The sequence below is a fragment of the Hippichthys cyanospilos genome, chromosome 21, assembly GCF_059441005.1.
Source record: "Hippichthys cyanospilos isolate Australia breed blue-spotted pipefish chromosome 21, RoL_Hcya_1.0, whole genome shotgun sequence".
NCBI classification, from domain to species: domain Eukaryota; kingdom Metazoa; phylum Chordata; class Actinopteri; order Syngnathiformes; family Syngnathidae; genus Hippichthys; species Hippichthys cyanospilos.
Genome location: NC_142389.1, coordinates 10,398,500 through 10,425,073, shown reverse-complemented (window position 1 = coordinate 10,425,073; position 26,574 = coordinate 10,398,500). Strand labels below are relative to the sequence as shown.

The 26,574-nt window shown below is 38.7% G+C and overlaps 1 protein-coding gene across 6 annotated transcripts in view; it reads right to left on the bottom strand.

Moving 5' to 3' along the window:
- The window catches only part of csmd3b (CUB and Sushi multiple domains 3b), a 343,211-nt gene that overhangs the window by 37,681 nt on the left and 278,956 nt on the right, over positions 1 to 26,574 (bottom strand). For all 6 annotated transcript variants that reach the window (XM_088404543.1, XM_088404544.1, XM_088404545.1 and 3 more), the window contains 24 exons: positions 24,528 to 24,628; positions 23,671 to 23,739; positions 23,428 to 23,584; positions 21,599 to 21,790; positions 17,226 to 17,352; positions 16,936 to 17,138; positions 16,653 to 16,844; positions 16,448 to 16,586; positions 16,064 to 16,251; positions 15,865 to 15,983; positions 15,685 to 15,760; positions 15,476 to 15,592; positions 10,569 to 10,682; positions 10,381 to 10,476; positions 10,054 to 10,257; positions 8,644 to 8,768; positions 7,357 to 7,453; positions 6,305 to 6,409; positions 5,753 to 5,871; positions 5,201 to 5,270; positions 3,408 to 3,524; positions 3,100 to 3,309; positions 1,359 to 1,547; positions 529 to 706 (listed from right to left, as the gene is read on the bottom strand). In XM_088404543.1, the coding sequence (XP_088260669.1) occupies positions 529 to 706; positions 1,359 to 1,547; positions 3,100 to 3,309; positions 3,408 to 3,524; positions 5,201 to 5,270; positions 5,753 to 5,871; positions 6,305 to 6,409; positions 7,357 to 7,453; positions 8,644 to 8,768; positions 10,054 to 10,257; positions 10,381 to 10,476; positions 10,569 to 10,682; positions 15,476 to 15,592; positions 15,685 to 15,760; positions 15,865 to 15,983; positions 16,064 to 16,251; positions 16,448 to 16,586; positions 16,653 to 16,844; positions 16,936 to 17,138; positions 17,226 to 17,352; positions 21,599 to 21,790; positions 23,428 to 23,584; positions 23,671 to 23,739; positions 24,528 to 24,628 (3,304 nt within the window). The remainder of the gene's footprint in view (positions 1 to 528; positions 707 to 1,358; positions 1,548 to 3,099; positions 3,310 to 3,407; positions 3,525 to 5,200; positions 5,271 to 5,752; positions 5,872 to 6,304; positions 6,410 to 7,356; positions 7,454 to 8,643; positions 8,769 to 10,053; positions 10,258 to 10,380; positions 10,477 to 10,568; positions 10,683 to 15,475; positions 15,593 to 15,684; positions 15,761 to 15,864; positions 15,984 to 16,063; positions 16,252 to 16,447; positions 16,587 to 16,652; positions 16,845 to 16,935; positions 17,139 to 17,225; positions 17,353 to 21,598; positions 21,791 to 23,427; positions 23,585 to 23,670; positions 23,740 to 24,527; positions 24,629 to 26,574) is intronic.

Below are 26,574 nucleotides of genomic sequence, written 5' to 3'. Positions count from 1 at the left end.
GATTTAACGCAGTTCATTATGCACAACTTTTGGGAGATTTACAGTAGTCTTATTTAAAGCTGTACTGCTTTTTTGAGATTTACGGTCCTCTTGTTTCAACTTTTGCCAGAGTAACGGGAGAACTTGTTTTTTTTCTGACTGAAGGGAGTCTTGTGTTTGGACTGTGATTGAGCAATTCTTGTAAGAGATTTGGGTATTTTTCACTACATATACATTAAAAATGTGCAGCTTTTGTGAAATTTACAGTCTTGTTTGCAGATGGATGATCATTTGAGGCGTACTCTTGTCATAAAAAAGCTGTGCTCCATTTGTGCGATTTGCATGTGTTGTTTTATGTTGAACGTTTGAGAGATTTATGGTAGTGGCATCCTTGGTTGGGATGTACTGTGAGAAGTGTTTTTAAGCTTTGCAAACCTGAGATTTCTGATTGCCATACATTAAAATACAAACTTGTTTTTCATCACTGAACCGCTTTAGAATTGAACTCATCCAACTCAAAACAAAATGCGCCGATTCTCTGCAACCTACCACACGGTGATGTAGTCATATATGGGTTCCGTGCTCAATACTGTGAAGTTGATGTAGATCCCATGTCCAGGTGGGACCCTCACACTCCATACGCAATCCTGGAAGTTGGGGTATTCCTCAGGGTGGCCGGGAGAGTAAATAGTTCCATTTAGTGAGGTGATGTTTCCACCACAAAGAGCTGTTAGGGGCGATAATAGCAAACATTACGCACATTTTAGTGTTATGACCACTGGGTAATCTGCTTTCCTCAACTTTTTAAGCCGCACACCGCCTTCAACCTCATCAACGTTTATATTTATTTCAAATTTTGCTGCTCCCCATTGGTATTTAGCTGTATTACTGGTGTTGTTTTTACCACTGCAACAGGGAACAATCCACATTAAGGGACATACAGTAAAAGCAAAAGTCCTCAAAATTGCCACTCGAAAGGTACTTGGATAAAAGTCCTAATAAAATAAGACTATTATACCTCAGTAATATGATTCTTCCTCTGCAATTAACTGCATTTGTATCACAACACTCATTTTAGTGTCTTTCCTAATAAATCTTTTTTTTTTTTTTAAGATACAGGTCACACGCGCTCCTAGTAATTGCATTTGCTGTTATTTCCACTTTTATTGCAGTGCTTCTTCCTATCACACAGTCCTAATAAAAATAGCATTTGTCAGGTTTTGAATGGGAACCTCTGTGCATATCAAACAGGTGGCACTGCAAAGTGAGATAAGACTACTTGAACGGATATTAATTACGCTATTATTGTCTCAGTGTTTTATGTACTTATTGTCTATTTAATGTCATTTTTTCTTCTTCTTCTTTTTTTTTTTTTTTACCTTCACATCGAGGTAGCGGGTGGTTCCAGTTCCGGCTGATTCCATGCAAACATGTCAGGGAAGCGTCCCCAATGAGGGAGTAGCCTGGAAGACACTCGAAGGAAACCGTCATCCCAACGCTGAAATCAGTGCCGATCACAATGCCGTTTCGGAACGGCCGGGGATCTGGGCAACTCTGGAGCTGGTAGGCTGCATTAAAAAAACAATAATAATGAATGAGTGTTGTTATTCTGAGAATCACTGAAAAATATCGATGTGAAAATTACAAAGCTGAATGTCCGCCTTTTTGTCTATTAACAAATTTTATTAAAGTAGAAGAAATAATGATAAAATCTTGCATTAGCACAGTGATTCTCAAATAGTGGGGCGGGCCCCCCTGGGGAGGGCGTGGACGAGGGAAAGGCTTTGTTTTTCTCATGTTAAGTAGAATTGCAATGAACATATTGTTTTATTATTCATTATTATTTATTTTTTTGGATTAATTTTCATCATTTCTTTTTGTTCACTTTTTACTGTACTTTGATGAGCTCAGTTTTTTTCTGTTTTAGACTAAACTGTAATCTGGATAAACGCTGTAAAAAATAATTAACAGTTGACAATCGATTTATATTGCTTTTGTTTTTTGTTGATGTTAAAGAGGATACAGGTTTAGATATATTTATACAATTTAATAGATAATATTCTTATTTCTAGTCAACGCGTCGAGTGGGGAGTGCCAGGGTGGGGGCACGAAAAGTTTTCTCTTTCGTTGGTGGGGCTTGTGCTGTTTCCACATGAACATGTAACAAAAGTCGCCAGCTATTAATTAGATGTTCTAAACACATCAATATGAGGTTGCAATCATACATTTTGTTGAGAAAAATAATTTGCACATGAATGAAGAGAGGTCTGAGCAAATGTAATCTATTCGTACGCATTTTAAAGTTTTTTTTTTAAATTGCCTCAGCAGCCAGAGGGAATAAACACAAAAGTCATTGTTGAATTTCCTCACCAGACAAGGATCGTTATGCGCGTAATTTCTGGGAAGCTTTTCAAAGGTCACAACCTGTTTTATTTTCAATCACCCCAATGAAAGTGCTCATTGTTTTGTCATCAGCAACCCAGAATGAAGTTAACATCAAATGTATTGTTAGAATATTCTCCCCAAAAGTACTCCCAAAACAGCTTTGTTGCATGTGTAAACATATAAAATGGAAACATGTCTAAATGCACTTCAACTTGCATTATAATTTCATTAAAAACATGCTGAGATTTTTGCCACAAAATTTTGGAACATAGACGAAGAAGAAGAACAGGAAGTTATTAACCTCACTATGCGAACAGACAGCTTTTGCTCACAAGCTTACTAATTGAATTTAGCCAATAGATAGCAAACTACTAGTGGTGCGATTTTGAACTCCACATGAAATTTCAGCTCTTTAGTAATGCTTTCCCTTTGATGAAAGGATCGCACATATAATGTACACAAAACATTTAGCAGATGTGAACTGAATGGTAGTAAGCGTTTGTTGTCATAGTAAGAGTGCTAATGCTAATCACGATTGCGAACCGGCAAGCAAAAACTTAATTGGAGTCGATCCAGACACTTCTATTTGCTTTCAACCTTTACTTAAAAAAGAATGGGTCATTTGAGTGATTATTTGATTATTCAATCGAATAATCAGTAGAATAATCAATAGGAAAATAACTTTTTAAAAAAGGTTTACAAAGTGACAACTGGAGAAGTATAGTGACATTTTACCCTGAAAAGTGATATGGAATCCGGGCTTATTCTGCGAGTAGTCACTGTGGAAAAAGAAGCTGGTTTGGTGCGTGGTGCTGAACAGAGCTTTGGGGACGAGCGGGCCGCTGAAGCGGTCGATGACCGAGCCCGTTTCCAGGCTACCGCTGCGAATCTCTAGGTAGTCGTGGATGGCTTCCGTGGAAAAGTTAACAAACTGCAAATGGATTCCTATGCAAATACAACACAAAATGTAATGAGATATACAATGTAGCCCCAGGCATGACAAATAAAATAACAGTGAAAAAAAGAGGCGAGGCTTTCCATACCGAAACCGACAGGTAAATTGACGGTCCAAGTGCAGTCTAATCCACTGGGGTAGTTGCCAGGGTAACCGGGGCTGAGGATCACACCACTTACATCCGTCAGGGCCCCACCACATTGAGCTGTAGACGCACACGCAGAACACAAATAAAAAATAAGAACACGGAGAACCTTTTGAGTTATTGTTGTTGGGTTTTTTTTTCCTCTCATCATTTTTGAATGGCAAATGGAGTCTTTAATAGATTCCTCGTCACACTCACGCAAAAAAGCGGCGCGGAGCAATATCCAATTAATTTGCAGCGCAAGGTCAAAGATAAACATCCAATTTAGATGCATCAGTGGCAGCTCATGGGCAATCACGCTGACCAAGAGCACTTATTTCCCCCCGCTGACTTTAAAATTCACTCACACTGAGAGCTAATCACGTCGGGCATTGCTCCGCTACTGCCGCTTGCATTATTCAAAAGCTAAGAACGGACATTCGAACAAGCTAACAGCAAGCGTGCTAACAACCTCCTTAGAACTTTAATGCTAATTGGGCAACATCTTGTTGATCATATGCTGTGCTAGAGTGAATGTTAATGGCAACGCTAACGGCAGGTAAGCTAGTATACAGCATGATTAACAGACAGCAGAAATTAATAGTCAAAAAAGAAAAAAAATCTTGCCCTGTGGATGATTACTATTTCAATTGAGTGCTAATGCTGAAAGCTAATAAGCTAACAGTAGAAAAGTAGCAGACAATAAAGGAGAATTTACAAGAAAATACTAGTACCAACACAATATTTTAATATTCATAGTTAACTTTCTGGGTTGTTTCATACAAAACAACGCAATTTCTGAGGCTGTACAATATAAACTGATACAATATTGGCTTTGTTTTGTACAAAACAACCATGAAAGTTGGGTCAAATTGATCCAAATATTGTGTCAGTCCTTTTTTTGACCTATAGTTGGGTTATCTTTTAACCTAACTCTTTTTAGAGTTTACCAGACAAAGTAAATAAATAATTTTACAATACCACAAAGGTAAAGTCAGAATCTCGCGAAATGTGATGTGTTTTTGTTTTCCCCCCAGTACACTAAACTCTCACAAAGTTATAGATGCAGTTTTACCAGAACTTAAAACACACAAATAAAGTTTTATTATGACATGAATAAATCCTTAGTGGGTTAGGGAAAAATCCTTATTTAACAAAAACAAAAGTAATTTTTCTAGAATAAAGTTGTAATATCAAAAGGATAAAGTAGTGATCTGACAAAAAAGTTCAAACTTAATGCTTAAGAATATTGAATTCTGGAATCAAAACAAACATTTCACAAAACTAAATTTTTTGTTCGAAAAAATTTGAATGCACGTAAAGTTCTAATTAAAATTAAAAGAAACATCACAAGGATAAAATGTAGTTTTGAAGGGAAAGAAAAACTCAATCAAATAAAATAAGTCGCTATTCGAAAACGAACATTTATTGTACATAAAATGTCCACACGCTCACTAGGCCATACAAATGTGTGTTTGGCATGTTTTAAAAATTGTGCTGTTTTGGGTGGTTTTTCTTTTTTTTTCTATCATTTTTCTATCATTTCATCCTTTTTGCACAGCCATTTTTAGACCTTCCTTTAGCCCAATATTTTATATTTATATATTTGGAACCAAATCTCAATGAATACCTGGGATTCAATATCTGGACTCCTAAAAACATTAAAAAAAAATCTTTGGGCCTGAATGAGGTAATGAAGACATGTATTTAGGGGAACGAAATTCTATGGTGGACAAGGACAACATGATTTTACCTACCAAGACAAAGCGGCACTGGGTAGTTCCATCTCCGAACAGGTCCTGGCATGCAGGTTATATGGGCGTTTCCCTACAATGATTAAACAAAAAGTTAATTACGTTTGAAAGAGTAGCCAACCTTATTAATGACATTTGAACAATTTCCCTCAGCCACCGAGATCAGGTAGAAACATTTATTATTCATTGCGGCGTGTGTGTAGTGACGTTTCCGTCTGATTCACGGCCCTAAGTACTTTTGCTTTTGTGCAGCCGAGGGGATTAATAAACGAGAGAATGAGCTGAGACACTTTAAACATTTTTTTTTAATACAGAGTTTTAATGCGCTCCCTTTTTCTTCAGTAATAAGCGTGTAGTCTCACCTGGAGAAAATATCCTCGGAGAACGGCGCAATTGCATCACTTACAATAAATCTCCTTGTCTTATAAAGGAGCTATGAGTTATGAGGATGATGTCTTTGTTTTACATGAATAAAGCGTTATTTTACAAGAATGAATTTGAACTATTGGGAGGATAAAGTGAGAGAAATGAAAGCAGAAATCAGTGTGGGTTTACCTGAAGAGAGTATCCTTGTTCGCAGGAGAATTGCACGACATCGCCCACCATGAACCGATCGCCTTGTCTTAATCCGTAGTTTGGAGTTTGAGGCTCCGGGCACGACTCAAGACCGATAGCTGAAAAGATATTTTGCGCAAATATAGTTTAAATTTAACGATGAAATGGCTTAACTTTTTACGCCTCAAATTCCAGTACGGCGTAAAAGCAACATTTCACGAGAAAAAAGTACATCAAATATTTCACTTGACGACTGACTACTGCAGTTATAATACTGGAAGAAAACATAATATTTTTAATATTCGCACTACCAATAATTTCTCAAGGTTGCAATATAAATGTTAACATGCTGCTGTGAGAACAATTGCCTAAATTTACAAAAAGAAATAACAAGACATCCATAGTTGTAACATTTAATAAAAGGCAAGTTTTTTTTCCATGATTAACATTCATAGCATCGTCAAACCCTAACCAGCTAAACCAGTTATGATCCACCCATAGAAATATTATTTTGTGGGATAACGCCACCTGTGTGACCCAATGGGCTGCTACCTGTATATTCCAGGTGAAATCCCGCAGCAGACACGCTGATGTCAGAGCTGAAGCTGAGATAGAGATTGTTGGACGTGCTGTTGAGCAGTGGCGGAATGGTGGTGCCTGGTAGTAAAAAACAAAGTGAGAGAAAGAAAGAAAGAGACACCTGGTCACACTGATGACTGGCCGAAAACAAACAACAACAACAAATGTTCCCCATCCTTTGGAAAGCAATTCAAGGGCTTCACTACTTCTTTTTGATCCGAGTCCAATGTTTCATTTGAAAGCAGAAATGTTGGCCTGACCTAGTTGTGAAGTAAGAACACGTCTGAAGCCGAGCTGTCACAGTTCACCGTGTTTCCGCCTCGTGACGTCCTTTCATGTTACGGAACGCTAACCTCCGCTAAGCTACTCGGTGCTAAAATGTCATCGCTGCACATCCCTCCCAATAATGCTCTGTGATATTTTTCTAGCAGTTTGGAGCTTAATATTAAGGGACTCCCTGTTATTTCTTTATTTTTTTTTATTTTTTTGCTGCTATTGTTGCAGCGGGCTGATGGATGTGATTGGCTGGCCCGATTGAGGGGAATTAATTAGCCTCCCTGCTGTTCCTTTTCCCATTCCACAGGAAAGCTCATTTATTATCATGACAGAACATTATAAATATATAAAGATATTTTTTCCTTCTGAATGAATAATGGATGACGCAGCATAATTAACAGTGTGAGTTTTACAATAAATAATGAGCATTTTGGAAGGATTTCATTCACAGATGTACATCTGCGGTACTTGGCTGGCCAGATTAAAAAAAAAAATGGCTGAAATACATTAGCTGGGTTCAAGACAACATCAAAGGATAAGTAAATCTGAGGAAATAAACTTTACGAGAAAATAACCATTTTCTGTTTATACTATGTTACTGCATGTAAACGAATGAAATTCTGCACAACCAAAAAGGTGTAACTATATGATTATTATTATTATTTAGTTTTGTCATTTTGCCATGACAAACTATTTTATGACTTTATAAAACAAAAGTAAAGTTTAAAATAAATGTTAAAATAACACACCTGAGTAGCTTCCCAGCCTTGGTGCATGGTTGTCGGCGCCATCGTAGAAATCCAAAGAATCCCAATTGTGCTCCGTGGCGAAACTCACAACCTGAACCTGAGGAAAATAATCTTGCTTTAACAGACTCTTTGAATCACAATGTTAAACTTTTAGGAAAACAAGGAAGGAAAAATAACAAACAAGAATTAAAAAAAAATAATCAAAAAATAATACTGTACTAATGTGAAATCAGGAGACACAACACTACATGTAAAACTGTAACAACTTCCCAGAAAAAAATAAATAAAAATTATATATATATATATATATATATATATATATATATATATATATATATATATATATATATATATATATATATATACACACACACTGAAAATTCATTACGGCGAAAACAAGCCTGCAGGAAAAGTCTTGCTTGGTTCATACTTGACGTGCGGACATGCCTTTTGCAGCACTTTATACTCGGGGCGGCTTTCCCCCGCAGTCAAACGATATTCTCCCATATTATAGGTGTACAGCATACAAACAACACTACTCTATAACAGAGATAGAGAATCCTAGTAGATTCAAACGATCTAAGTTTTTTTTTTTTTTTTAACAGACTTCTCATCCCTCCCCAATGTGGTTCTCGCCAGGAGTTGTTAACGGTATTCCTTTTCAGATGAATCATTTTTAACGTTGAATTTCCATAAGCAATAGATTGTCCGCCATGTTATCGTAAAGAAATTCTGGAAGATACGCCTTCCGGAAAATCTGTTCCGCGTGGACTTTGCGAGGAGAGGCGTGGTTGCCAAAATAAAGTCATTTTGACACGTTTGACAACTTCCTGATCACAAATTCAAACAGGTGGCTACCAAAAATTTCGTGACTAAATAATCAAGCTCTTGGCTGAGGACATGGATTGCGTGGGTCTATTTGACAAATTTCAAAATTATTACATTTTGCTATCATGAAAAGTCCTCTGTTGTGAAAAAATTCCGGTTGCAAATATGAGTTCGTTGTAGAGGAATTCTACTGTATAAATAAATATATATTTATAGGTTTGTGATGCATGGAAGGCATAGTTTTTCTCTGCATTGTTTCAAAAGTGTTTCCGCTTCCCACACAATCAGCCGTTATCTGTTTAGCATGAGATGCTATCAGCCTGTGTTGGGATGCTCCTTTGCTTGCTAACCGACCGTCCGTCCACGCATCTGCCCGTCATCCCGCCTAATAATCTCTTATCGCCTTCCTGCATCCCCGCTTGCTCAGCTTTTAAGTCAATGATACGCAAGGTCAGTTACCTGGATTCCGGCGCCTTCGGGAACGGACACCTTCCACACGCAGTTCTGATTGTTGTCGTACGGTTCCGGGTAGCCGGGCGAAAGGATGGTGCCGTGACGAGAGCTTAGCACACCTCCGCAGGGAACTGTCGGAAAACAAAAAAAAAAACAACTTGAAGGTAAAGGAACAATAAAAATTCGTACAATAAAGATTTTATTGCCTTGTTAGCTTAGCTGGTTATTGGTTAACGTGTGAGCAGTATGTTGGCGAGTTTGTTTACACCTACAGTATGCAATAAGCTTGTTTGACAATAGGTGTCAAACAGTGTCTGATTTTGAGGGATTTTCCAGACTGTGAGTGATCTCATATCATATGTGTCGAATTCCAGCCCTCGAGGGCCAGTATGATTAGCATATTAGCAAGCTCTGCAGGAGCTTGAAATGACCCTAATCATTTAAATCAGGTGTATTTGAGAGGGAAGGTTTGAAAACATGCAAGATACCAGGCCTCGAGGACTGGAGTTTGACACCTGTGTCATAGATCTATCTATTACTGTTTTCTAACTTTCTATTAAAAGTGATTTAAAATCTGTTGGGAGAGGAGGCATGAGCAGGAAGCAAGCTGCTCTAACGTACCAGGCTAATGTTTTTATAGCATTGAGCTAGCTTTTTTAACTGCAGCTAGTTAGATGCTTAGGCAGCTAGTTTGGTTGTTAAAAAAATAATTAACTTAGCAAGCAAGTAGATAGCTTTGTAGATTAGTTGGCTAGCATTAGTAGCATAACATCCTGTTTAATTGAGATTATTTCATTAGATAGCCAGTAAACTATCATTTTAAAGTATATACGTTTTTTATGTTGGATCTGACTGTCAATATGGACAACTGCATAGCTATATTTACAGTGTGTTAGTGAACTTTTTCTTTTTAAGCTATTATTGAGTTTTAATAAATTAATTAGCACTATTTTTTTGCAGCTGATACCCTGTTTACCTTGGACTTGACTAAGTAAGCAGGTGACTCCATAGGTTTATTGGTGATATATTACTGAGCAAGGGTTTAGCTTAAAAATATTCATAAATTTAGCCAAATTGCTATCCCATCATTTCATTATTAGAGGCTATTGCAGCTAGCGTTAGCTAACATAAGAAGCTCCTTTATTTTATTCTTTGAAAGATGAAAGATATACATTTACTATTATAAAGTTGGATTCTTTAGTTCATAGATTCTTGGGAGTAATTTTAAGCAAAACAATAATTTTCAAGTGAAAACAATCATGATACAGTCAAAAAAGTCAAAAGTCAAGTCAAAAAAAGTTCTTACTTGGCTATAATACAGTACAGGAGATTTTTTGAATATTGCAGTCTATTCGACGATTCAAGCTTGAGTTACTACTCATAGCAGTATTTTGCATTTGTTGGCTGCTTGATTACCGATACATGTGGGCAGGCTGTCGTTCCACTGTGCAAGGTTGTCAGGCACACTTTCACAGCGTATGGCGGTGGAGCCGTGCAGGACGTAGCCGGGGTTGCACTCGAATTGTACCAGGGAGCCCACTGCAAAGTCGTTGCCCAAGCGGTGGCCGAAGCGCGGCTCTGGGACGGAGCTACACTGCGTGGAGCTGGTCCGCGGCACGGCTGATTAGATAAACAGGGAGACAGTCACTTTTGATGGATTTAATAATATACAGCCACTAAAAGAATGAAAACACATTATATTGTCAGCGACTGGGTATTTATTTATTTTTTTGACGGGCTGACCTTGGTAGACAAAATGGAAGCCTTTGGCCGTTTCCGGCCCCACGGTCGTAAACTTAACGGTAATCTGATTGCCCGAACTCAGCGGCAGCGACTCTCCTGGAACGAGATAACATTTCATTCGTTTCCGACCCCCGCCCTCACTAGCACAATGTTTTCATCCATCAGCATACTCATCTATCAGTCCTTACCGGAGTGGGACCCAGAGAGAGATGACAGCAGTGTGCTCTGCTGAGTGGGCCCGTCATAGATCTCCACCACGTCGTTTAGAGATGTCTGGAAAAGCACAAACTGGCCAAAGAGAACTGGAAGAGGGATGATGAAGAAGGACAGAGGAAAAGAGGTGGTAATCACATTATTCCATGTCCAAATCCATAGGAATACACTAAACCCACAAGGTAAAATCCCATTAGTGAGCAGCAAATAAGCATAACCTTGTCTTCATCTGAGCTAGTTTCGGCAACACGTGAGTGGTGAGTGACCGTTTCGGGAGTCGTTTGTAAAAGAGGATGTTTAAGGTGATAAATTAAGATTGTCACATGATTTGAAGCTCTAAAAGTTGAATTTCCACTTTTCTAGACAGGACCCGCTTAACCCGACTTCAAAGTATTACCTCGGCACCAAGATGTCGCCAAGGAATTGCTTTTATGTAATAATTTGTATGTAAATTTGTCACCGAATAACTGAGGATGAGTTCACAAAAGGCACTGATAGATGAATTTGCAAGTAGCAAATACTGTAGCAAAGATGTAGTGGAAGACTGTGAAAAATAATAAATGATAATCCAAAAACAAAACACCAAAACCAAAAACAATTGTACTTCTTTTTTCCTCAGTCTTACAAAAATAAAGTGAGGCATATACCTGAAATGAAGCCCTACTTATGAAAAAGTAATAATTTTAACTACGAAAAGTAGAGATGTTAGTTGTAATATCATGAGAAAAGACTAGGGAATATACGTGGTAGCGCGTGAATCATGCATCACAAGCCGTGTTGGCCCAATAGAGCCATCAGGAGGCTTAGCGTCAGTTTTAAAATCAATCTGGGCAGCAGGAGCCTCTGGCACTCGGTCGTTAATTACCAGCTAACGTCTTAAAGGACAGCGCTTCTTCTTCGCCTTGGTGTATGATGAAAGGTGCCGCAGTGGAATGGGAATTACACCCAGGACTCTCATATAATACCTGGAAAATCTACCGCTGTATGTTGTAGTGAGTCTGCAGCCTCTTGCGGAGGAGGGGTTTAAAGACATACAAGACTGATTTGAGTAAAGCCAACGTATGTTAAGTCCGAGATTTTTTTGGTGATCATGTTTTGAATTTTATTCAGGCGCATCTGGATTTTGTTGCCACTAATTTGCATGAATGCATATTAGGTAGCATACTATAGCATATTATTATGCATTATGCATGCATTTTTTTTTTCAACAGAGAAGAGAAAGTATATGACAGAAGTAGTTTCAAAGGTTATAGTTACGTGGCATGTTTGCTAAAATAGGTTAGCATTTCACATCACACGGCATTAGCGTTATGCTAGCAGACCTATAATAGACATTAGATGGTAAAACATTTTGGTACTTTATACTGTACATGGTTCAGTTAAGTTTGGGCATATACTGGAGGCTAAACATAAATGGGAACGGTTGAGAATTGTCACTTCACCCTTTCAATACTGATTTTTTATTAAAAAAAAATACTTGTTTATAAGTCTAGGATATTTGTAAAATTAGTTAAAAAAAAATCCCACTTCCATAGATTATGTTACAGGCGCTGGGAGTATTATAATAATAATAATAATAATAATCATCATCATCATCACAATAATGTGCCAGAGAAGTGAAAATTATCAACAAATACCTACAATACATAGTAGTCAGTGTAATCTATAGTAAAACACATAGATATCACCTATTATCAATATATTTCCGCACTGCCTGGTCGTTAATTAATGAGAAATTGTACAATACAACATATCTTGTCGACAGTCGGCCTAGTATTGGCTTGGTGTCTAAAAAAATTGCTAAATGCCACTAGAATTCGTAGACAGGTGTGTAATGAACTGCTGGGATGCTGTTTCATCTTATTGCTACCATCCGTATAACCACTGTGATTTTTAAAAAACTGTGGGACGCTTTGTACCAATGGGAGTGAAAGGGTTAAAGTGAGTGAGTGAATTAGTGAATTAGGAATGGGAATGACGAATGTTCAATTCAGTACTCAAAAGTCTTATATTTTAAATGTGAACCTCAGCAACAATATTTTATGAATTAATAAAATTAGTTCAGCAAAGGCTACGCTTTAATGGAGAAGCTTATTTCATGTTTGAACAATACTCATAAAGAGGGAGCACTACACCATCCTTTCACTTTTTTGTGACTCACAAACGAAACAAATCCCTCCAAAGACAGCTTACTTCTAAACGGCACCTTAAAGATTCTGGACATATTATTGGAAATTGAGTTCATAAGCGCTTTACATAAATATGTAAGTCCCAGTAGAGCCTTGCCATGCATTGTGTTAAATCAAAAAAGAAATAAAAATCCATGTAAATACTCAGGTAGCTTCGTGTTTCCGAAAATGTGCCAGGGAAAAGATAGAGGTAAGTGTTAGCGTAAGTTTTGTGATTAAATTTAGCTTTTTTGATTGCGGGGAACATTTTTTTACAAATGCTTATTTTAAATGCTTGTTGCAAAAAAATGCAAAATTATCTTACTGTTTGCAGCATCAAGGAGGAAGAAAAAAAAAGTGATTGCCAACTGACCATGGCTGTATGTATGAGATGAGGAGTCAGTGAACATTACCATTCATTTTCAGTGCGAGGTGCCATCATTTCAAGGAGTAACCTTCCAGAGCACAAATTATGCGTGTTTCATTTATTTATTTATTTTTATGAGCACCGACAGCAACAACAAATGCAAACTGCTGCCGTGTTGCGGGGGCGGATCGGGCCTTGAATATGGAGGCCAAGCAAATGCTAGCTTGTCTCCATCAAAAGCGTCGTCACGGAGGCGACACGACCAACGCCGCTCGCTAAATGGAATGAGACGGGCAACCATTGATGGTCTCTGGGAGAGCTGCTATTAATACGCTGCGCTGGCGGGCACAATTGGACCCCGTCTCAATTAATTACTGACTAAAAGTCAGCGCCGGTTAGCTAATATGCTGTCAGACAACATATTGCTAGCCATTGCTCGCGTCACTGCCTTGAAGTACGAACACACTTTAAAAGTTCTACAGTGCATATTCACAGTTCATGACGGTGAAAATTTGGGATTGAGAGGGTATTTTTGTTCAAACTAAATTTTCTTGACCGATGCCTGAAAAATTAACAGTATGGCAGCCATTTTGCGTAAATTCCAGGACTCATACTGTGGCCAACTTCTACTGGGGAAGTCACCAAATGGGGCTCGATTTGGAGCAGGTATTTTTGACAGACTGTCATGATTGGTTCCCCGTTCATCACCATCTAATGTGGGCAGATAATGGAGTCAAACTGACAGAATCCATCATAAAAAAGTTTCATTCACTGGGAAAGATTTAATTCTTGTTGTAATTAATCTAACGGGAAAATGTCATGAAAATCAAAGAAGTGTAACTGTGGGGGAAAAGTACAATCTGGCCAAAACCACAACATCAAGGGATTCCATACTGTGTGTTTATGTGTGGTGTATCCACAAGTTGGCAGGAGAGCAGCAATTAGATATCTAAAGGCCTATATGTGGCTCAAATAAACGACTCAAAATGGAAGCAAGTGTTGCTAGTATTAACGGTCCTGTTATAAAACAAAAGCTGAGCAGATCAGAGAGAAACCTGCTTCATCTCTCAGCGCTGCTTCCCTGATTAACCCTGACCTGGAATGAAATGACTGGACAGGAAGCATCTTTTGATCAGCTATTATATCACCTCGGCTTTTATCCGTGAAGGTTATAACATTCGAGAGTTTGATCTGGGGGAGTCGAAAATGAACTCATTAAAAATCAGGTTGAAAAGAGGGAAGAAAAATTGCGATCACACAATTAATTTGTGCTAGTCATGCCAAACACTGAGGTTGGCTAAAGTGTGCAATTTATATTTTGTGTTCACGGATTTGATTTTTTTTAGGTATTTGTTGTTTTCATGTGACCAATATTGCTGTTTAATGATACAAACAAAACATTATTATTAGTTTTTAATAGAAAAGAACAAATACATATGAGGTTATTGGTTTGTCTTTGTCACTTCAATGTACAGTATGTCTACTGGTGAAACTCGTGCAAACACACACACACACATATACACACAACTGAGAGGCACACAGAGCAAAGAGTTCTGCTGTATTCGATGGAATTTCACATTTTTTCATCTTTACACCAATTTCTTGGAATTTTATCTCAAATTCTGAGTTGTACTGTAAACACTGATAGGTTCTGATAGGTTCTGATAGGTCCTCATATACTGACCACGGATGTTTGGAGAAGATGTGGTGAAGATTTTTTTTGATTAAGTTTTTTTTGGGGGGGTGGGGTGGGGGGGTGGGGGGTATCACAATTTTCTCTGCAGGCATCAACCGATCTAGTTTAAAGGGACACTGTGTAAGATTTAGACAGTTTTTCATGAAAAAGGAATACATTAAATGAATCTAAATTTGAAAAACTTGCAAAAAAAGTGTTCTTAAAGTCCAAGAGTATGTTTTAAATATAATCGTAGGTCTATTTATCATTAAATGATATTACATGGGGGGTGGCACTTCTCCGGAGGCAGTCATGTTTTTTATAGCTACGGACAGTGGTAAATGCAGCACCTGCAGCATCTCCTACTGTCCGCAATTAAAAACGGTATGGTACGGTGTCCCTTTAATGCTGTGACAGGATCGATACCTTGTTATTTTCTGAATGAGAAGAAAATAATTCAAACATGAAGAAACTTAAGGCTAAAACATATAATAATGACTCCTTTGCCAAACTTTCTTTGCTTTTATTTTGTTGTTTTTTATGGATACCCATTATCATTAGTGTCGCAAATTTCCAAAATACGAGCCACACAAGGTCACACGATTCATCTTCTGATTGTATTTGGATCACAAAAAGTTCAAATTGTAAGGTTATATTTTCTCAGTTACTCACCAAATTCTCGTGGCACAGCTATGGAGTAGACACACATTTGTCCGCTGGTGTAATTTCGAGGAAAGTTTGGAGATAAAACGGTTCCCTCTGATCCGGTGGAGCGACTTCCACAGGGAGCTGGAAACAGAAGAGATATCAGATTATGTTAGAACTTAACTTGAGCGACGGAATCTCTTTTGGTGGGTCTTGAATAGAACTGGCTTCCATACCCTGACAGCTTGGCAACGCCCTGTTCCATCCGGGCCTGCCGTCATCTCCCATGCTGCATGTTAGAGTAGAATAACCCTGAGGAAAAAAAATGCAAAAGCAACAAAAGATCAATGAAATTGTGAGACTTTTTAAGCAACCACATCCATCCATCCTTTACTCATATCCATCCATCCATGTACCTGCAGAACATAACCAGCCTCACAGTAGAAGGTTACAGTTGAGCCCAGCTTATAGTCTGAACCCAGCCTTGTCCCATTCAGCACCACTCCCGGGTCGAAGCATGACTCCCTCAACTTGGCTGGATCGAGAAAAGGTGAGATAAGAAATGAAGACTCACAACTTGACACGATGACGAATACGGTAAGGATGTGTTTTTACCTTTGTATTCCAGGTGAAAGCCGGCGTAGGACACGGACCCATCGCTTCGGAAGGCCAAGTGCATGGTATTGGAGCTGCTCTCGATCCTCTCGGGCAGTTTGCTGTCCTGGAAACTGCCGATCAGTGGGCTGTTGCTATCCGGACCGTCGTAGATGTACAGGAAGTCGTAGTTTGGCTCGATGTTGAAACTGGCCATGTGGGGATTTAAGAGAGGCGAGTTAAGGTTAGGGAATTGTTGTTCCCGGGTATAAATCTCCCCGACTTTGGTGCTCTTTAAACTCTGCAAAAACTTGCACTCTTGCTGTATTTGCACTCTCCAAAGGATAGCCATAAAGTAGACCAATAAAACAAAAGAAGGGTGAACTTTTCAAGAAAAATCGTTACCTGATGAAAGCGAGAGACAGGACATAATCGGGATTGACGGCGATGAGCCAATCGCAGTCCTTGGAGTGCGGGTAGGGATGTGGAAAGTTTGGGGACAGGATGAAGCCGCTGGAGCCCGTCAGGTTGCCCCCGCAGGGAGCTGAAACACAGATAATCAATCACCGTTAGCCGTGACATGACTCCTTTGAAGGTAAGGACTTCTCACCGATGCAGACAGGTGGGCTTGGCTGCCAGTAGTATCTGTTGTCCACTTGAATGCACGTGATTTTGTCGTCCCCCTGGAGCTCGTATCCTGGATCGCACTGAAAGGACACCGAATCCCCTGGCTCCCGGCCGTCGCCGTTGCGGGTGCCATTCATCGGCACGCCCGGGTCCCTGCAGGCGGTTGCTACCGAGCCTGTGCATCAGTCCGAGCATGTGAGCCTCGGTGAAATCAAACAGAAATATGCTTCCTATAACTCTTAATATATGCTCAAAAGATTGCTCACTGGAAAACTGAATGGCGAATCCCGACTTGCTGATGTAAAAGTCTGTCTCGAATTGAACGGTGACGGTGTTCAGAGTGGAGTGGATGCCCTCGGGCAGCAGTGACCCGCTGAGTTCCGCCAGGGACATTTCATTGGTGGGAGGGCCGTCCCAAACCCGCAACATATCGTGGCTGGCCTCGGTGTCAAACGCCAGAAACTGAAGGCTACAGAAAACAGACGGGGAAAGAAAATGCAAGATATTCCAGACCGTATTCTGCAAGAGATTGTTTTTCGCCATGATTCTTTGTTACCTAACAATGTTTCCAGAGTCCACTTCAATGGTCCAGGTGCATCTCAGGTTGTTGTCATAGGGAAACGGATAGCCGGGCGAAAGTATCCGTCCTGTGGACTCTCCCTTGAAACGTCCGCCACATTCGGCTAACAGAAACAAAAAATGGCAATAAAACAATATTTTGATTGCATTTTCCCAAACGTTGTCTTTTTACTCAAGATCACTAGATGCCTACAGCTCTGAAAAAGAAGGCATTTCTAATTTGTATTTCATTAAAAAAAATGTTAATCTTTTTTCCCTTTAAACTCTAAAATCCATTTCAGAGGCAGCCATTTTGACACTTGCCTTGAAAAGAAAATGGGACAAAGTCATGACCAAACACAGTTCAGATTGCGAGTGTCACATGACTAACGTCAGAAAACACATGAGCCGTGATAGGTCGCCACATGAGCCCTGAGCACCTGTGATGTCATTTTCTGTCGACAGCAAGTGTCAAAATGGCCTCCCTCTGAGATGGATACAAATGTGTGAAATTTGCGACCTAATTGGAAATTCAACCCAAAAATGTTCTTCAAAAAAATACGTCGATACATCAATACGATGCAGTCCTACTAACCGAATTACAGCAATAATACTGTGTTTATGGACTATGAAGTAAGCATTTCAATTGTTGCACGTTTTGTCTCTTGCTGTCAACTGAAAATGACATCACAGTTGCTCATAGCTAACATCCAACCAGGGTTCAGCCTGTGGATCTCACATGATCTAAAATAAACAACAAAAAAGGCAGGCTGAGAACAACAGTTATGTCATTTTCAAGGAACAACAAGAGAGAAAATGGCTGGATAGATCAAATTAAGTGGAATTTAATGCTTACTTCACATTTCACAAATGTTAGAATGACTATTTTATGGACAGCCATTTAAAAACTAAAAGGTCAACCTGTCAGCCAATTTTGAGAATTCTGACTGAGCATAGGTGGTTCTTTTTTTTAATTTCCTCAAAGATCTTTTCCGCCTTTTCTACAGAAAAAAATGTAGTTGACGACAATGGTGCTCCTTGATAGAGTTTCATTTGACGTATTTTAAGGACAATGGCGCTCAAAGTGTACATTGTGTGAAGAACATGATTTTGTAAAGAAAGCTTTTGGGTTGGCATCCCCTTTAACTCAAATTCTACAAACACAATATTTATTGGAATTTCATATTACACTGATGGGTGCGCATAACACACAATATTGGAAGGAAGATTTTTCACTTCTTTATGATTTAAAAGTAGTAATACATATCAATATCAATTTCTTGCATCACTTAGGAACTATTTCAAAATGATGCTACAATTTCTAAATACACAAGGCATTTTTGTTCCTACAAAATGTCCAAAATAATTAAAGGGATGGGCCAATGAATGAAGGCGATGCCTCGACTTGACAAACTTTGTCATTTTCCGCATGAAGAAAAATACTAATGAGCTCATGTTCTACCTGGAGGAAAGCGCCACACATATGACAAAATAGAAATTGCTCCCCTCAATCTTTGTCTCTCCGTCTGTTATATATTTCCACAATTTCTATCCCATCTCCGCTTTCCCTGTGTGCCTCTGTTCCCATTTCCCAGCGGCATCCTTCCCATACTGGAATATATTAGCTTGAATATGAGGAGCAATTTTGAGAGTCCACTCCGTGCTTTAAAAAAAAAAAAAAAAGATAGAAAAGACAGATAGAAAGTAGAGAATCGAAGGTTTTGGGGGTGTTAAAGACAGAAAGGGGTAATAAAAAAAAGCAATATAACAAAAAGATGGGAGCGGGGTTCGCTGCGGTCATAGTACGCGACTGCTAAAAAATAAAGTCATAGAATATCGGCTCTCGGTTTTATGAGCGTTCCATTATTGATAGTGAGGAGGGATGGAGGCTTATTAAGCTGAATTTCAAATCAAGAGCATTGAGGGCCGGCGGATGAAGGAAGAGAAAGGGTTCTTTAAACTTTTACATTTGCTGTTCTGCTTATTGCGGCCATCTGTTTTCCAGGCATTCGTTGCTATCTTAGCTGTCGCCCTGATTTTTGTTGCAGCTTGCTGCAATTTAACCCAAAACAAGAGAGGGGATGACTGAACTTAATTGCCACTAAGCCACATGATATAAGTTATCTATTTTTTTTTATTCCAGTAGGTTATGAATGCTGTCCATTTAACGCTTGTGTACACACTTTGAAAACTATACACACTGCATTTTTACCCAAAAATTGTAAATGCTTTTAAAGGTGTAATACAGTTATTTATGCTTGTTTTATTTCCTTCAACCACTCAGTATGTAGGTCACATTTATTAACACCTACAAAAAATAGAAAACTTGTAGTCTGTCGCCATTATCTGGCCTCTACCACCCCCTACTGTCTTGAGGTGAAACACAAGTCAAGAAAGAATTTTCTGTTTGTTGCAAAAAAGTTGCAAAAATCACAGGAAAATTAATGTCATAAATCCTGTTAAAATGCATCTCAAAAATTGTAATTAGAATGGTTTTATATGGTCCAAAATTTGGACAATGATTATTTTTGTACACAACATCTTGCATGTCCAGCTGCAATAACTTAGTAATGTCCGAATCATTGCATTTTGAAATTTTACAAGTTTTAATCATCTGTTGGAAATTGTAGTTCCCTTGTGTTTTTTCCCCATTGATTCTTTTATATCATAAAAAATCAAATGAATTTCCATAATTTGTAACACAACAAGGGTTAAACATATGTGTGTCCAATGTTTTTTTTTTTTTAGTTTAACTGATTAAACATTAAACATGAATCCAGCAATTACAAATTGTGTATATCATGTAGTTATTAAAATAAATTGCTTTTCGAGGCTTTCTGTAAAAGTTGTTGAGGTAATTAAAATTGTTTTGTTTTCACAACTCGAATGGTCCTAATTTTTTTTTTTTAACTTTTTTAAATATCATTGCCAGCCATGTCAAAATATACTTTTAGAATATGGCAAGGGCCACAAAAATTCGGATGACAGGCTGCAAATGGGCCCCCGGCCGTAGTTGGGACTCTTCTTATTTAACTGATCAATCACATTTTATTTGATTTTTTTTGCCATCGATGAATGACAATCACTTGATCATGATCCCATCAGTAGTGTTTGCAACATTTTGCTTCCATTTTTTTATTCATTAGTAACAGATAAATGCATTACTGACTGTTTTCTTCAGATACAAATAATTACTGCATTGTGATACTGTTGAATCTATATCAGGTACATCTAACCATGATTGTGAACAATACCTTTCCAATTTTATATCCATTTCGACAACCACTGTAAAATGATACTTTGTTCATATTTAAATTATATAGAGTGGACCACTTGGTGAAAATGCACATTTTACAAGGGAGTTAAAAAAGGATGAAAATCCATGAAGCTATGTTAAAGTCATAGAAGGGGTGTCACATTTTTCATGTTATTTTCTCCGTACGTATTTCAAATATTTCACACATCTTGAAGCGTGAAATACAGAAAAAAAAAACGGAATAACAGGATGTGAAAGTTTATTAGGTTTATACAGTTTTTATCAAAATGGGGTTCCCAGCGGTATGAATTAAAAGACAACAAAAAAAATCAACAAAAAACAAATACTTTGATCTTGGGTTTTCAGCGCGTTGTTTTTCTATATACAATGAACAAAAAAAGCACAAAAAATAAAAAATTGAAAAGTGGCCCCATTCTATTGGCCCACACCCCAAAAAAATACAAATAGGAAGATTTGATATGATGCAATTTGGTAGTTTGGTTTTTTCCTGTCCATTACGAGGCTAAAACAAATACAAAAAAAAAGATTAAAAAAGTAATTATATTTTAATGGACTATTTAAAAAAACTGTACCCTTGAATTCAGCAAATTACCTGGTTCTCCTCAAACCCCCCGTATAATTTACATTTACATAGCTGACATTCTTTTGTTTTTCCTAAAAATGCCTTTAGGTTCAACTGCAAGTGATTAAAATGCGCTTGTGAGCCGAGTCGGAAAAACGAGGTTTCTCAAAGAAACAATTCTGCTTGAATAGAGATAAATAAAACAATTTTGTTATTCCAACTATATTTGGTTTATCAGCTGGAAAAACGGCAAAGAAACAAATGGATCGGCTCGGGGAAAAAAAAGTTGATAAGATCGCTGGAATAAATCTGCTTTTTTAGAGTGGATGATAATATCCTGGGAAAACCACAGAGCCACCTGTAAATAAAGCTCTGCTTAGTACCAATTCCACGCATTGGGTCCTGCAGGAACCGCTGCTATTCAGCATGAATAAATGACTCGCTAGCTGAAAGTAAAAAAGCGCCGCAAAGCACAAAATCCATCAGTCTCGGAGATAAACAGTTGCGTCAATAGGTCACCATGGTAACATACCGATACAGGAAGGAAGGGGGTTATCCCAGGCTCGCCTCTCGCCCGTCATGCATTTGAGCGTGGTGGCCCCGTGCAGGGTGTAGCCGGGTTCGCACCGGTACGTGATGCTGCTGCCGGAGAAATGCCCTTGGTCGTTGACCTTGAAGCCAAACTGCGGCACGCCCGGGTCCTCGCAGTGAGACAACTCAAAACCTACAACAAACCGGACAGAAGGGGGAAAAAACTGCATAAGCACGATTGGTATTCTTTGGTATCATCTTTCTGAGCTCTTCTCATCCGGATTTAATAAACAAGGTGCTGAGACATGAGACGCATGTATACATCGTTTCTCATTTAATGTTCTCGTCTGTCTGAGCTGTTTCCATGGTAATATTAAGAGGATTCCTGTTTATTCGCGCACAACCATTTTGAGAGCAGGATATGAAGCGGTATATAAATAGTACTTATCCTTGCGAGGCAGAAGCTATAGTGTTACCTTGAAGATAAGTTGCAACGGGAACACACTATTATTTGAAATAAGGTTTAGGTGAGCAAAAGTGGAAAAAAACCCCACCTCAAATAGAATCAAATACAGCGATCACTATCTAATCTTTTTAAAACCCTGAATCCTGTCAATCATTCCATCAAATAACTGGTTACGTTTAAAAAAAAAAAAATCTACTACATGTGAGTTGAAGTTAGTGGATATACATAACTACTCATGTTCATTATATTCTACATATAAAACTTTTTAGACCAAATTTGCCTTTGTTGACCAATTGGCAATCATAATTAGCATTAGCATGCGAGCAATTACATTTAAGACCAACAAACACTAACCACCATTTAATTCACACATAAATCAAGTTAAATGTACATTATACATGTAACAATATCGTCATTAAAGTCACTCAATAACACCTTGTTCTTCTTCTTGCACAGACTAGGTGAATATCATGCTTGACTGCCACCTACTGGTAAAAATTTGAACACCTAAAATCAAGTCACTATTGATTAGAGTGACATATTATAATCTTGGATGATACAACTCCAGTTCATTTTGCGTTCCTTCCTTTATTTTAGTAAGCACCATTTGCTAACAAAACTTCTGAATTAGGAAGTGTTTTTAAGCTTAAAACCTGACATTTGTATGTCAAGACTGTCAAGACCGTCTTTGCAGACCCCAACCCCCCCACCCCACAAGTACTTCTGGGGTATGGCTCTACCTTTTTGGAATACTGTAATGGTTTTTTTTGTTTGTTGTTTGTTTTTTTTTTCATTTCAGCTTTCCCTTGCCACCATTGCAGCACTGTGTACATCTGCAAGAAAGGTCAGTGGTGCAAACATGGTTTCAGTAGGGTTTTGAGGCAGACATTTTTAATTGACCTGATTTGACGTCAACTTTTCCGACTTGGTCAACTTTATTTATCTTTTCCCATCCCTAGAGAAAATACTTCGCTGAACATTTGTGTCCAACTCAATTCCCCAGATTTAAAACCAAAAGAGCATGTGTTTTGTTGATCATTTTGGAAGCTTAGTACACCCAATAAATTAGTACACCCATTAAATTGACATTCATACATCAGGTGCCAGGTGGCATGACACACATACAGTATTCTATATGTTTCCTTACACAGTAAAATATATGTGCTTTCACCCTTAAGCATCCTTTCTCCACATTCTACAATACTTCACCCAGAGTAACCCTTCCCCTGAGATCTTCTGAACATGGCCCAAGCCTGTATTGCGATTTATGAGGCCGCACGACCCGGCTAGACCATTATACGTGAGTCCCCCGAGGCATGCGCCAGCTCGCAATGGATATGAAAGGAAAACTGGCATGAACTCACTGGAGTAGACCAGTTTGAATCCTTCACCCGTGGCTTCTGGGTCACTGTAAAACTCCAGCCACAGGTGGTTGGAAGTGGAGATGAGCGTCAGGCCCAGCATGGACGTGCCAGTGAATGCCCCCAGGACGTGGGCCGTGTTGTCCTTGCCGTCGTGAATCTGATTTGAGACAAAAGCAGAGTGACAAAGTTAGGACAGATGATTGCTTTTTGAGATAGAATATGAGTCTCAGATCAAGTCAATACCTTCAGTATGTCCCCCTGGGCCAGGTGAAATGTCCGGGCAGAGATGTTGATGCCTTTACCGGCCTGAACCTGTTTAGTTGCAGAGAATTAAAAAATCAGAAGTCAACATTCTGATCCACGTTTTTCCCCCCTCCTGAAAGTTTCTTTATAGCTGGGGGCACACAACCAAAACCTCCAGGGTTATTATTTGGAAAAAAAAAAAAAACGCTGATATTTTCTAATTTTCAGATTATACCATAGCCGTATGTTTTCAAAATGTAAATATATTTATTATTGAGTGCAGGGTTTTTGTAATTTATTGTGCCACAGTTATGAGAGCCTTTTACAGCTTGAATCAAATTCATCAGTGCCTCTGAGGAGCGAGACTCAATAATTTCTGAGGTCAATCAAACTATGCAACATTTATTACGATCGAAGGTATCTAATATAATATTTTTCCGACAAAGGCACACATTTTACTTGAAAACCTATAAATATCCCAGTTTCTCGAGCTAACGCTCTATGAACAACAAGAACAAAAACATTCTTGCTGTTAATGTGATGCGAACCAAGAATAAGTAAAAAATGTTAAGTTGCAAAAAATAATATTGATAATTTCTCAAGGATGAATTACAGTGAAGTTAGCTAGCATTGTATTGTTTTTATACATCTGTACAATTCCCGAAACAAACATTGATGTCTTCTATGGGAATGTAGATGTTCTCTCACTATAAGAAGTAGACTGATAGTCAAAATCAACAATAGTTTTGACAGATATTGCCCTAGAATTCATTTTGAGTCAGAAGCCAGCTTCGAGACTAATGCTCATGACCGTTCACCAAAATATGAGACCTATTTGTAAGTTAGCTATTGTTTACCTGGATGCTGTAGATGCACTCATGGTTGTTGTCGTAGTTCATTGGGTAGTTGGGCGAGAGCAGGATGCCTTCGTTGTTCATGACAGAGGAACCGCACTCGGCTAACAGGAAGAAAAATTTGGGGAATGTTTTAAGATGTTTCAATGTAAAATAATATTAGTATTGTATTTTAATCTGTGTATTGCCATGTATTTCAAAGATTATAAAGCAGTGAACACTTGACCAACCCCAAACAAGTTGATGATCATCTCGAAAAACTGCACTAATGACCAGAAGGCTGCGCAATATAGTAGCAACTGAAAACTTTTATCTAAATGAAGCTCCTCAACTCAATTTAACAATTTTTTGGCACCAAGATGACTCCAGATGGTGCCAAAGCAATACCGGTATTGCTTTGGCCTGAGCACAAAAAATAACAAACAGGTGAAATATCATCAAATCTACAAATGCAAAACCACAAATGTGCGAAGGTGCGCAGTCTTACTGTGTTTCATCACCACTTTGCACTTCACTTTTTTACGGCTTCACTGATTTATGTTTTTTTTCTTTTTCCACTAGAGTGTCACTGTACAGCGACACCTACCCGATGTATTGCAATAACAATCCCACGCTCGGTTCCTCACGTGACGTGAAGAAGTCTAACAGCCTGTTAATACTCGGTCTTGTTCAGCTGTAATGAAGTCACCTTTGCTTAAATTGAAACCACTGCTCATCATTCTACATTTATAAAGTCATGGCATTATATAAGGGCGTTCTGGCAACAACTCTTCATTACTACAGGTTGTGGCTGTTAGTGAGTGAGCTGTGTGGAGACATATGTGTGTGTGTGTGTGTGTGTGTGTGTGGGGGGGGGGGGGGGGGGGGTCGTGAGCGGATGCATGACAAGGCAAGTCTGTCTGTCCCTTTAAGAAAACTTGCATAGTGGGGGAAGGGCTGTGTAGTGATCAGTGCTGCGGGGTGTTAGCACCCGCTAAACATTCTCTGATGCACTGTGTGCTCCGTAATATGAAGGAAAATATAGTTTGTGCCCCCAAAAAAGACACATTCCTCCATACTATGGTTAGGAGATCACTGCACCTGGGAAAGAGAGGTAGGCAAGGGTTTATTAAAAACATTTTTTATTCATGGGTGCAATGGGCTTTCTGATCCCCATTAACCGTGAATAAGGACTAAACACGTAATATCCTTTTTTTCCATCAATTTTGTTCTTTCCCAAGCAGACTCTGTTCACCTTTCACCTCCATAAATGATTGAACGGTCCTGATGTGAATTGGTGCACGCCTAATTAAATAAACGGGCTTAAGTGCTGTGTCGTCAACAATCTACCGCCATTGTGAAAAAATGAGACACCAGTGCATTTCTGATTAATAAATTACCTGCAGATTCCCACTCTACTGGGATAGGATGCACCTCCGCCCACTAGCCTACTCTCCGCCCCGTATCATCAGCATGTCCCATGCTAATACACCACCTCTCACACGCCGTCAAAAACCCCGCCTCTGTGTCACTACCGGTGTAATAGTCGTATTACAGCTGTCATATCGTCAATAAATCACATAGCGACAGCTTTTCCATTTAGAAAATTACCTCTCAGCCCCGCCTCTCAGACTCCTTCCCTCCTGCTCGCTAGCTTTATGAATAATGCTATTTTACCCTCACCTACTTCAATCACTCTCCCTTTTTTTCCCTATTCTTTCCCAGTTATCCACCCGCGCCTTTCCTGCTAAATGGAAGATAATGTGTGGAAAGTTGTGGGTAACAAAAGAAGGGGGAAAAAGGGAGCCCAGTGGAACTTTTAATGCTGTCTAAAAATGCAACACTTCCCTCTGCTTGACCTACTTGGGAGCAAAAATCATGGACCACCCGGGTAAATCTGTACCACTCTCATCAAAAAAAAACCCTACCATTCCAAAATATAGATTCTGTTGTTTATATTCCATTGTACTAAGTGCTCGGGAAAAAAAACAAAACAAAAAAAACCCCCCATAAAATTAGCCAGAGTTGCCATTATTTGCAACAAAGCAAAAGAAACTAGCATTTTTTCAAA